The sequence below is a fragment of the Eurosta solidaginis genome, chromosome 3 (assembly GCF_040869045.1).
Source record: "Eurosta solidaginis isolate ZX-2024a chromosome 3, ASM4086904v1, whole genome shotgun sequence".
Lineage (NCBI taxonomy): Eukaryota > Metazoa > Arthropoda > Insecta > Diptera > Tephritidae > Eurosta > Eurosta solidaginis.
In genome coordinates, this window is record NC_090321.1 from 197557627 (window position 1) to 197570812 (window position 13186).

General features: G+C 36.1%; 2 protein-coding genes across 7 annotated transcripts in view; one reads left to right on the forward strand and one right to left on the reverse strand.

The window, feature by feature from the left end:
* The window catches only part of Amph (amphiphysin), a 283794-nt gene that overhangs the window by 121261 nt on the left and 149347 nt on the right, over positions 1 to 13186 (forward strand). The window lies entirely within an intron of this gene.
* LOC137246894 (trypsin beta-like) lies at positions 7180 to 8204 on the reverse strand. The gene has a single exon (XM_067777917.1). The coding sequence runs from the start codon at positions 8156 to 8158 to the stop codon at positions 7388 to 7390; it is 771 nt and encodes a 256-aa protein (XP_067634018.1). The 5' UTR covers positions 8159 to 8204; the 3' UTR covers positions 7180 to 7387.

The window sequence follows — 13186 nt, forward strand, 5'->3', positions numbered from 1 at the left end:
AAGTAGCAAAAGCATACCTCGAAGTGATCCCTAAATTATGCGCCTATGATCTCGAAATGACCTGAAAGTACTCTGAAATAGTCCCCAATATCGCGAAATGACCGCGAATTGATCCCGGGAGGCCCCAAAACAGCCTATGAATGCATACCGATACTACCCCGAGGTGAACCTTAAATGACCTCCGGAGAATCTTGAAATATGTCCCAAGATCATCTGGAAAATCCACAAAAATTAATTGAATATTCGAAGACTCTAATATACGATTTTCAGAGTTCAAATTTTAAAATCTAATTATCATACATCGTCGATTATTCGAATAATTGCTCGCTACTGAACGATTATTCGAATGGTAAAATATACATACATATGTATGTAGATACACGTTAAGCGTAAAAATTCAATATTTTCCATTTTAAACCAATGTTTCTATTTGATACTCCAGAGCAGCAGTAATAACGGAAAATATGATCTCACTGAAAGAAAAAGACTGGTAAAATCAACCGAAATACGGGTCAATTCAACCGAAATTTCTGTCAATTTTTATCCATCGCAACAAGATTTTGAATCAACTGCGCACAAATCATTGATTCGTAATTGACCGTTTTAGTAGTCAAATGAACAAAAAAAGTTGTTGCGACAGCTTTGTATGAAAGTACCTATGTTGCCATATAAATAAATAAATGTAAGGAGCGATAACCTCCGAAGAGATTTTAGGCCGAACTTCTCTTCCAATTTGCGTTGTGCTTCTTTTTAATTTTTCTTACACATGCGGGACGCGACCTACTTGTTTTGTGCCGACTCCGAACGGCATCTGCAAGGCATATGAGTTTTCACTGAGAGCATTTCATGGCAGAAGTACACTCGGAGCGCTTGCCAAACACTGCCCCTCGACCCCGCTTAGAAAAATTTTCTTCTAATTGAAAAACCTTGTTTCTAAAATTTTGATGCTGCTTTTCTCGTGGTGTGAATCCAGGGTCTTCGGTGTGGTAGGCGGAGCACGCTACCATCACACCACGGCGGCCGCCATATAAACACGTAAATATTTGAATACATAAATGCGCATGCTTGCTAGATATACATACATCTATCTATCTATCTATAAATCTTATAAAATAAAGTCGCTAAATGTCATGTATGCACATAATTTCACACAGAATGCTCCGATTTTAAAACGCTTTTTTGCATTTGAAAGCTTAGCTACGTGAGATGGTACAGTTAATATAATTTGAAGGTATATATTATAGGGGCGTGGCAAATTGCCAAAATGTAGTAAAAAATTATAAAATTTTTGTTTACACAGCTATAACTCATAAACGGATGGATGGATTTAAAAAATTCAATTTTTCAGTAAAACTTTGAAATATTTACCATCGATCTGCATCAAAAAAAAATACATGATTCCTTTCTTATATCAGCCAAATTGTTTAAACAAAAGTAACATTTTTATCAAAAAATGCGTATGTGTGTTTGTTCGCTGTGAACTGTCCGCGCTAATTGCTTTTGAGTGAAGCTTGATGCGACACATACATACGTACATATATAGCATTCGCTGCGCTATTTAACTTCGGGCGTAGGTTTATAGGTACGTATGGATGTACATCACTACATAGTATAAAACAAAGTCGCTTTTTCTGTCCCTATGTCCCTTTGACTGCTTAAACCTTTAAAAATACGCAACGGATTTTGATGCGGTTTTTTTTAATAGATAAAGAGTGATTGAAGAGGAAGTAACGGATGAACATATTTGGCTGAGGGGTAGCTTAGAACCAGGAGACAGACATAGGCTAGTTTTATCCCGTTCTGGATAGGGTCTTGAGATCAAAACGTGGACCTGGGTAATCCTGGGATATGTTTGTACAATATGGGTATCGAATATAAGCTGAATATGAGTACTTTGATACGGGGTATTTTTCGTACCCGCATGTAACTAGGGTCTCGAGATATAAGCGAAAACCTGGACGCGGGTACCCCTAGAATGTGTTTATAGAATATGGATAACGAATGAAAGCTGTTGATGAGTGCTTTAGTACAGGGTAGTTTTCATACCTATTTGTGAAGGGTCTCGAGATATAGGCCAAAACGTGCATCAGGGTAACGCTAGGATGTGTTCTTACATTATGTGTATCAAATTGAAGCTGTTGATGAGTGCTTTAGTACAGAGTAATTTTTATACCGCTGGGTGACTAGGGTCTCAAGATATGGGCAAAACCTGGACCCGGATACCCCTAGAATGTGTGTGTAATATGGATATCAAATGAAAGTTGTTGCCGAGAGCTTTAAAGTAATTTTCATTGTGATATTCAATTTAGTTGCATTAACCTGGCAAAACTGATAAATGTGCATGCGAAGCCGTAATAAAGACATGAACTAATAATACCCACATAACTATTTACATACGTCCTATTCGATTTGCCTGGTAATAAGGGATGAAGAAGAATGAGAAAAACTTTAGAGAAGAGAAAAGACGGAAGGAGAAGGAGACTGAGAAAGAGAGAGAGTGAGACGAAAATAGAGATAGATGAAGCGAAAAGACGGAGGGAGGAGTGAATAAAAGGATTAAGAAAAAGTGAGGACGGGGAGGGGGGGGGGGGGCAGAGTTAGACGGAAAAAGTTTATTAAAATGTATGGAGATAGACCAAATTTAGGGCAGAACAACGTCTGACGGGTATGCTAGTATGAATATAGAAATGAAAATAGTAGTCACAAAACTGATTCTCAATTCTTTCAATTGCAGCTCAGCTTATTCTCAATTTCTTCTCTCGCTTGTAGTTGCCACACTTGATTGTTTCGAACAAAACTTGTAGTATAAATGTTTGACGTAACATTTTAAAAAGAGAACTTGTAAGTTATAGAAAAGTAAAGAATCAAATCGCAGGAAGGTAATTCACCACTGGAGTAACTTTACATGTAATTGGGCAAGTTTAATTTTCGTTACACTTTAAGTTGAAACGATTCCAAAACAACTCAAACTTTTATTTTGTTGGAAACATCAACATTAAAAAAGGATGTTTTTTATTATCTTATTAGATTCGTTCGCGTGAGTGAAAATTCATAAAAACTTGAACAAAATGTTACTAACTTTGGAAAAATCCTGTTCGTTAAGGCAAAACTTTTGCAACAAGAGGGCGCAATTTTACATTTCGCTTGGACGAGAAGTTGCAAAATTGTACCCGATAAATAGGTGTCCCGGTATCTCATAATTTTTTGCACAGTAAATTCAAAAAAGGGTTTTTTCGTTTTGTATTGATAACTGAAAAACTAGTTTTTTGTTTTCCCATTTTGTGTGTTTTTTCGATTTGATGGTTTTCTTATTTTGGTTTTTTTTTTAACAAGTGGCACCATCGTCATAAGTACAAAGTAGAGAGCGCAGTGAGCGTAAAATTCTTTTTGAAATTTGCTCATGTATTGACAGTTGACAGAAAAATCAGTTAGATTGATTAGGAATCTGTCAATTTTACAGAATTTTGTATGTTTGTTTAATGGTGTGTTCAGTTTATACTTATATTTAAGAATTCATGAGCTTAACACCGGCTTATAATAATTGAATTTCAATTATTATATTTTCTAAGAGAAACTGAAAAGAATGAAACATTTACTGGCATATTGCTATGGAACCATTTCGAAAACCGCCAACGTAATCATCATCAGGCAATTTTGTAATGTTGTCAAAGGTTTCACCGGGATTCGAACCGTGAATCACATGGTGGAACTGCAGTAGCCTTTAACCACTAGGCCATCCTGTTGGTATTTGTTTTCATGCTTAATTCAGTTTTTCTCATTTCTACACTAACAACACAATTGAGACATTTTGTCTCTTTACAGAATTTTGTTTACTGAAGAGCGACAATTTCTCTTCTGTTGAAATTACTAAACTAATTTGTTCGCTTGACAAAGAAATCGGTCGAATTAACCATAATTCGATCAATTTCACCGAATCTCCGTTAAGTCAAGAACAACAGAACCGATTTGTGGATTTTACTAACACCATTTCTTTCAGAGCTGCTATGCTCCGCGGTAGAGCAATTGCATAAAAACTGATAGTAATGCTCTGCGCCGTTTTGAGCAACGTCGTATTTTAGAGCGCAGCAAATAGGAAAATAAAAACTACGAACGATCTGCTATTTGTAGCGGAGCGGTAGGGCAGGTCGCGCGTTGTCTTCTGTGCTCATTTCGGTCAGCCACGGAAGTTTTTAGGGACCATTTCGTTCTAATTTTAGGATGGTCGTAGGAACTATTCGGGGTCATATGGGAATGGTTGTATGGACTGTTTCGGGATCAGTTTGTGCCCGCATGACGGTGGACTGTTTAGGGAATATTTTGGTAAAATTTTGGAGGTCTTTCAGGATTATTAAGGACTATTTCATGGTTCTTCCGGTATACTTTCGAGGTCAGTTTGTGGTAATTTTCTGAAGATCTGAGGGACTATTTTGGGTTTCTCCAGATGGTCATATATGGATAACTTCTGGGAAATATCGGAATGGTTTTGTAGACAATTTCGGGGTAATTTCGGGATCGTTTCGGGATCACTTGACGCGTCCAACGCTTTTATTTAATTGTCTGATCAACGCTCTAGATTGATGAGGAGTGTGATGACTAGTACCTAGGACCTACCTAATTATTTTCTAGCTTTTAGTATTATTATTACTTAATGTAAGTACTGTTTTCAATAAAACCGTTTAGCTAAAAAATTTTTTTTAAATTATTTTTTTTCAAGTTTTTAGTCTTTATTTAATTGCCTACTATTTCTCATTGTATTTAGTTCATTTAGTGACTAATTATTACAAGGCCTCTTTCCTGACAATTTGTTACAATCTAAGTCCTCAATGCATAATCCTTCCAAAGCCTTTACTCGACTCTGCGCCACGTATGCTTGTCCCTCCTCAAACTCCAAAATATGTTGATGCACTTCTACCGGACTGTATGTAATATTTGTTCCTAATATGAGCTAAGTCGTACCACAAATACGATTTTTTTGAATATCTCGATCCTTGCGCCACCTAGCGGCGATTTTTTCATAGGTCGCTTTCTATTCATGTATGTATTATGTGTTCCAAATATGGAAGTTACTTAAATTTCAATTACAAAATTCGTGCCAGCCTGTTAAGTCAAGCTAAATAAAACCGTTTAAAAAGTGTACATTTCAAAACTCGCACTTACTGAATCGAGCGTGAGGGTGCATTGTAAACCGGGTGTTGTGTAAACCGACCAGCAAAGAATAAAATTTGCGTATCGTTAAAAAAAGTGGAACTCCCAACTATTGGAAACCATTTTTTTCTTACTTTAGGACTGATTTTATGATAAAATTAATACAACCGAGCTTTGGAGAAGTTTAGTCCAAAAATAAGAGTTTTTTGTAAATAAAACTGAACTAGTTTGGTTTGCGGCATGGGTTTTCCTGTAAGGTTTTTCGTTAAAACATATATTTATATAAGGCTGAAAAATGAAATATGATATGATAAATGAAATGTGACATTGTACTTTACCTGAAACTAAAGGTGTTACAACGAATTCGACATATTTGTGAATTGCCGAATTGTTTGTAAGCCAATTAAAAAATACAAAAATTTGGCCCATTTCTTTAAGATTTGGTCCTTTGAATTTTGGTCCCAAATGAAAACATGGGTGGCAAGCGTGGTTATAATAACGAGGTTGAATAAGGATTGGTATACCATAGCATACCTTATTATAAGTTTTATTGCACATATAATATTTTTATTTATTTGTTGCACATATAAAATTGCTTGGACTTATAATAAGACACCATCTGACTTCAAATTCCTTTATTTATATTCATAATAACATATTTCACTCATCGGCAATGGTTCGGCCATCCCAGAATGTGTCATGAAAATATTCCTCAGAAAATTCATTTGCCATATATCGTTCAGAGTCGCCGTAAAACACATACCAAAAACTTGAAAAAGAGGTTCTCAGACAGTGTGGAATGTAGAGTTTACATCTTTCATGGGTTCTTTAAAAGGACAAAAAGTAGATTTATTGAAAATAGTTTTATCGGCGTTCTTATTTGGCAAATAAAAAACCATTTGCCTCATACATATTACGAAAACTTTTTTTTTTTTTTATAGAATTTGCTAACTTTTTTTTTATTTTTTATGAAATTGGAGTAAAAATTTATTTAAATTTTTTGTTCTCTTATGTCTTTAAGCTTTTTTTCTTAGCCTTAAAAATTTGTATCTAACCGTTTTTAGCTTTTTATTTTTTGAATCTAGCCTTTTTTCTGAAAAAGTTCTGGCAACACTGCTGACTGCACACTATCATCGCTATCCGCATCCGAATCATCGCTTATAGCGATTTCCTTCACCCCGAGATAAAAACTACCCGCCACAACAGCGCCCCTTTGCTGTGGTAAGGCCGTCATTACTTCCCGGGAAGGCACCGTTCAAATACAGTCGAAAATACCCCCTGGCTTCAAATCATCCAATAGCCACGGTCCGTATAAGGATTAAGTGGTTGTCAGTTCTTTTTTTTTTATTTTCGCGGACGTTGTGGCAGCGCACTGCCCTCAAGTGGCCAGATGAAACCAGGCTAATCCTGTTTTTGTTTGTTTTTTTTTTTTTTTGAATTCATACATACTATTTTTTGTTTTTTTGTTTTTGTACCCTAATTCTTATTTATGTGTTATTTATAATTTTTTTGTTACCGAGTCTTTGAGAGGCAGTGGCTTCTTAAGCACCGAGATCTAAAACCGCTCAGCTAAAGAGAAACTCATCACCTGAGAAATATAGATTCACAAAATACAATAGACTAAAAGTATAAATATAATTTTTTAATTATTAAGAGAAGATAGAACCGTTTTTTTTATGGCAAAGAGCGAGTCCGAAACATCAATTATTCTCGTGTGAGAGTTATAATCTTCACACAAACATAGAAAAGGTTCGTGTAGTTGGAAATTGCTTCTGCATTGTTTAAGAATTATAGGTTTATAATGCCTTGGTCAACGATAGTCATCAATATAGAATACATTGATTTCCATAAGGTTGATTGCATCAGCTGTTTCATACGGAGTTAGTCAGAGCCACAAAGTACTTATTCCGAAATTTTCTTTTATCTCATGGTCTATTCATTAACGAGGGAAGTTTAAAGCTAAGAATAAAGTTTGATCTCACAACCAAAGGCATTTGCATATTTCACCACCTATTCATTGCAAACAGTCAAAAATATTTTTTTTTTTTTTAAATCGCAATTAAAGACATTTATTTGTAGATAAAACAAAAAGAAATATCGTCATTTCGACTGCTGATTGGAATATCACCATATCTCAGCTGCCGTTTCGAGAAAGCTCTGTCTTAGAATAAGCTTTGACGTGAGTTCAGCCGAGTTAGGGGTATTTTCCACTCAGTAGTCGATTTATAACAACACCCTGCAATTAACAATGTATTTCTTCATCTAAAAAGGCTATAATATCATCATTTATAACTGTAAAAACAGTCGGATAATCCCTGTTCAAACAGCCCTGATTATGTGATACCACCGCACACATTTTTCCATCCACAACGCCCGGTGCTCCAGAATCTCCAACGCACACATCAGCTCCATCATGAGCAGCACAAATCATTGATCGTGTAAAAGTTCTTCCTGCCATCCTAGCATAATTCTCACAAACATTGTATGGTAATGAATCCAATTCAGTAGATTTGAGTGTATCCGAACGCATCCCATTTTCTTCAGTTGTCCAACCCCATCCACTTACTCGCATTGTTGTGCGCTCTTCAAATGTGCAACCGCAATATTGTATTGTTTTTATAGTTGGACTCTTGCCAAACGGCCCACGCAATGTCATCACAGCAATATCCATATATTTTGTGTTGGGATTATAATCACGTGGATGACGTACACCGATCACAGGGCGAAATTGGGTCCAATCGCGTATATGACGTAAATCCGTTACGCCAGCTGCAACAACGAGGAAGTCCACATCTAAAAAAGCCACGCAATTTGCAGACGTAACCACCTTCTCTCTAGTAACTAATGAGCCAACACAAATATAGTCGTCAATATTATAATATATAGATACCAAATAAGCACTATCCTCTATATTCCAATCAGTGCCACCTATTATGCGATATTCCGAATTCGTGTAAGTCAATAGACAGCTAATCATGACAAACGAGAGGGCGAAATATTTGCAAAAATTCATCTTAGTTTAAGACTGTAAGACTGTTTCTACCGCTTTTTAAGTATAAAGTACACCAAGATCAATTTTGTGGGGGCTATTTATACATAATTGGGTCGTGTGAATGAAAAATAAACAAATACGTTGCCTTCTAAATTCCAGGGATTTGAACAATAAAAACACTTCTACATTTGAATTAAAGCTACATATTTATTGAATGGAAGATTTTCAACTCAACCCATTTAACCTTGAGTAAATATTTGGCTAGAAACGCCTAATTAAAATTTCAATGCCCTTAATTAATGATGAAAAATAAGAAATATTTATACAGCTTTTTAAAATGTCATTTCTTAGACATTTGTTATTATATCATGAAACGCTCTTTCAATGTTTGAAAAGCCACTTCTTGCTCTTCTTCGATTCAAAAGCTTTATTTTTTTTGTAAGCTCGTGAAGGCTATGGGCTACGCTGGCAAAGTTTGGTACAAATCGGCGCACGGTGGGGTATTTGATCAATCTAGCTGGCCAAAATTAAAACAGCAGTTATTTCTGTTCAAAAAGTGGTTGTCTCACTTCGTTGTTATGAAAGGAAATATTTGACAGTAAATTCACGGTGTTCCGCGCAGAATTACTCTGGATCGGCCCCCGTTTTCTGATAGACCCGGTGCCATTTGTTGGCATTGCATGAGATATGTCAATATGAGTATCAAACGAAAAGTATTTTACTCCGCATTTCTATTGACATTTACAAGAAGGGTTGCCACCTCACCTTTTTTATATTTCTTTGTATATCCACTACCATCTCGCAAACGACTTAATCGATTTGAATCAAATTTGGTACATTTTGGTTCACGTAATACAAATTTCTCACCTAGGTGTTGCCACTGAGGATGTTTTCACAAGATTGCCACCTTTTGCCAATAAGGGTATCAGTCTCTTAAAAAATGTATCACCACTCAAAAAATCGCGGGTATGCACAGCCGTTTTTGTTATTAAACTTTGAAACAAACACAAGCTTATGTATTGTTAAAAAATTACTGACATGATATGCCATGAAAAAAAGATATATCTTTTTGTTTGAAAAGTTTTTAAAAGTTTTGATATTGAAAAGTAGTAGTATTACAAGTAGAATAACTCAGCTAAAACATGCGGTATAAAAAATCTAAAATCTGAATTAAAGACACATTTACCTGTCCTAAAAGAAAATGTAACTAGATTTGATTAAGGCTAAACAAGTGAACAAGTATTTAGATAAGAAGGGTATGTTGCTTTTTAATCCAAAAATACATCGAACTGCATACAATTTCTATACAACTTTAGATGTGCGCGGTTAGCTTCGTTGACGTTGCAGATCGGTTTTGGGGTATGTATACCATTCAGTGGACATCTAGGAACGCCAGCGAGTATATTAAAAAAAAAACAAGTAAGGTTGTCTAAGTTCGGGTGCAAACGAACATTATATACAGCGTGAGCTTAAATTGCACATTTCATTTCAGATAAATTACTTTTCTACATAACACGTGGCACCGCCCGTTTAAAAACAAAATGTCTCCCCATTTCCTCTTACAGTAAAACTTGATAAGTGAAACATCATTGATTCAAAACTATTTTTTGCTAAGTTATAGCTTAATATTCTAGTCTACGACCCTTTTAAACTTGTTTTATATAAAAGTGGGCGTGGTCTTTAACCGATCTCGTCCATTTTTTCGAGAAATATTTCCTGCTATAGGGAAAATCTGTGTGTCCAATTTTATTACGATCCGCGATCCGTTAATTTTTCTTCGAGTTATGGCTCCCGAAACATAGAAACATGCTTAGTCCTAAAAGGGGCGGTGCCACGCCCATTTTTTAAATTTGAAGTTTTTCCTGTGACTTCTTTCGTTACTTCTTCTGACTTGATTGTAGTTCTTGGTGAATTTAATTTCCCGTGTGTAACGTGAAATATGATTGATGGTTGCTGGTTCCCTGTTCTTTAGAACTTTAGAAATAACCTACATACCGATGTAATTTACACGGATTTCAGCAAAGCTTTCGATAAGGTTTCCGACACTATTCTCACCTATAAACTTAATTGTTTAGGGTTTCCACCTCAACTTCTGAGTTGGATTTCCTCTTACTTAAAAGGAAGGAAACAAAAGGTATTATTTAAAGATAGCGAATCTCAATTCATTAGGGTTACTTCTGGCGTACCGCAAGGTAGTCACCTTGGTCCTTTGCTATTTTTGCTATTTATTAATGATCTTCCAGGCGCGTTAACTCATTCCAAGATTTTGATGTATGCTGGCGATGTAAAGCTTTTTAAACCTATACTCACTACGGAAGATAGATTGCTCCTTCAAGAAGATCTCGATAGTTTAGTCAAGTGGTGCAATATTAATAATATGAGCCTCAACCTAAATAAACGTAAATTCATGAGTTTTGGTAGAAAATCATTTCAAGTGCACAATTACACGGTTGGTGATTACCGGCTGGAGCAAGGCACTAGATTTATTGACCTGGGTGTTACATTGGACCCAAAACTTGACTTTAAATTTCATATTGAAACTTGCGTGACCCGATCGAAAAGAGTTCTTGGTTTTGTTAAACGATGGTCTAAGGCATTTAATGACCCCTACGTTACAAAATCTTTACTGCTTTAGTGAGACCTATATTGGAGTATGCATCAATCGTTTGGAACCCGCGGTATCAAATCTATCGTGATAAGCTATAATCGGTTCAAAAACAATTCCTACTTTTGGCTTTGAGTCATTTGGTTAAACAGTCGGTTAAAGCTTATAAACCTCCATGCTCTCGAGAGTCGCAGGGAAATCCTTGGTGTGTTGTTTATGGTGAAATTATTGAGTGGAACGGTGAATAGCCCGTTTTTACTTAGCGAGATCAAATTTAATGTTCCCATGAGCCTATCAAGGTATTTCCATCCGCTTTTTTTGAGCACATGTAGGTCGTATTTTATGAGTTAAATTAGTATATATGTATAAATATTTCAAATAACTAACTATAACTTACTGTTACTCCATTTTATGTATATATAATATAGCAGCTCTTTTTTAGCGGTTCGCGTCAGCTCCCTTCTGAGCACCTTTCGTTAGCCCCCTACTGGGCAATCAGCTCCTTTCTGAGCAATTCGCGCCAGCTCCCTTCTTAGCAGCTTCGTCTGCCCGTTACTGGGCATACGTATACAAAACTCATACCCTCTTGTAAAGTTAAGTTATTTATTCAAATTATCCCGCATATAATTATAATTATACATGTCACCTCTTAATTGATTTTATTACAAGTGGGCGGTGCCACGCCCATTTAAAAAAAATTTGCAAATTTTTATCAAGAGTCTCAATATCAGCCCACACGTCAAATTTCAACAATCTAGGTGTATTATTTACTAAATAATAAGGTTTTTTGTGTTTTCCAAAATGTTATATATATATAAAGTGGGCGTGGTTACCATCCGATTTCGCTCATTTTTAATACCAATCTATTCTGGGTCCAGATAAGCTCGTGTACCAAATTTGGTGAAGATATCTCGATATTTACTCAAGTTATCGTGTTAACGGACAGACGGACATGGCTCAATCAAATTTTTTTTCGACACTGATGATTTTGATATATGGAAGTCTATATCTATGTCGATTCCTTTATACCTGTACAATCAACCTTTATCTAATCAAAGTTAATATACTCTGTGTGCAAAGCACAGTGCGGCGGTTATATGTGCACAGCCCAAGGAAACTTCTTAATTCATGCAGGTTCTGTGCTTTTGGCTAATCCTTTACAGCTTCTATCTTTTCATTTGCAGTGCAGATGCCCTTTGTCGTTACCTTGTGACCCAAATAACTTACTTCCTTTTTAAACAGTGAACAATTTTTGGGACTTAGTTTCAAACCAGCGGCAGCTATTATCTGGAAAACTTCCTCCAAGTTCTTAAGATGTTCATCAAAGTTCTTCCCCAATACGATGATGTCTTCCAGGTACACCAAGCATGTTTTCCAATGTAGTCCTTTCAATACCCGATCCATGGTTCTCTCAAAAGTAGCTGGTCACTACAAAGTCCAAAATGCATCACTGTAAATCGCCAAAGACCATCTCCGACACTGAAGGCTGTTTTCCATTTGTCTTCCCCCTTCACTACCACTTGCCATCCTGGTCAAAAATGTTTGCGTACTTTAGGAGCAGTTGTTTTGTCTTAATCTGTTTCTCTTCCTCTAGCCCCTCCGTCCACGCCGTGATGTAATTTTAAAGATCACTCTTGATAGTTGAAACGAGTTCCTGGAGCTGTTCACAGTTAATAAATACGTCAACGCGTCTTCCCAATATGGCTCCTTTGGCAAGTTTGAGTGGTGATTTGAACTCATTGAGTACTCTTACCGGAATAAGTCCGTATTGTTTTGTCATAGCCAGGGTTCTTCCTACAAGTATATTTGGTGTTGATTTATTTGCTGCCTCTACAACCCAAATTTGTTTGTCCCACAATCTCCATCAATCTGTGTCCAGATGACCGCCTCCGATTTTGGTGGTACTTGCTGATTCTCCTCCACCAGCACTCGTTTACTACTGTAGCATTTTTCATAGCCGAAATTAAGTGGCACATCCATGTTCTTATATCGCATCGTCTTGCTTTGCATGTCGATCTTGATGCCTTGGTTGATTAAGAAGTCCACTCCAATTATGTTTTCATCAACAATATCTGTGACTGTAAATTGTGTAGTACCTTGAATTTCTGGAATTATGCAGTTCAGTACTTATCGGGTATTTGTAAAGTGATTGCTTCCTATTTCTACTATTTATTTATTATTTATTATTTTTCTAAAAATCGCAAAGAAAAAACACATTTAACGGATGTCAGTTCAATTTGGGAGCAAAATGGCTGCAATTGTCAAAAAATTTGTCAGCCGAGCAAACCTCTTGTGATTGAATTCGTATAAGTCAGAAAGCAGCTAATGATTGACAAACAAGAGCGATAATCAAAAACGTTTCTTTCTCGATTCCAGGAATTTGAACAATAAAAACACTCAACCCATTTAACCTCGAGTAAATTTTTGGCTAGAAGTGCCTAATT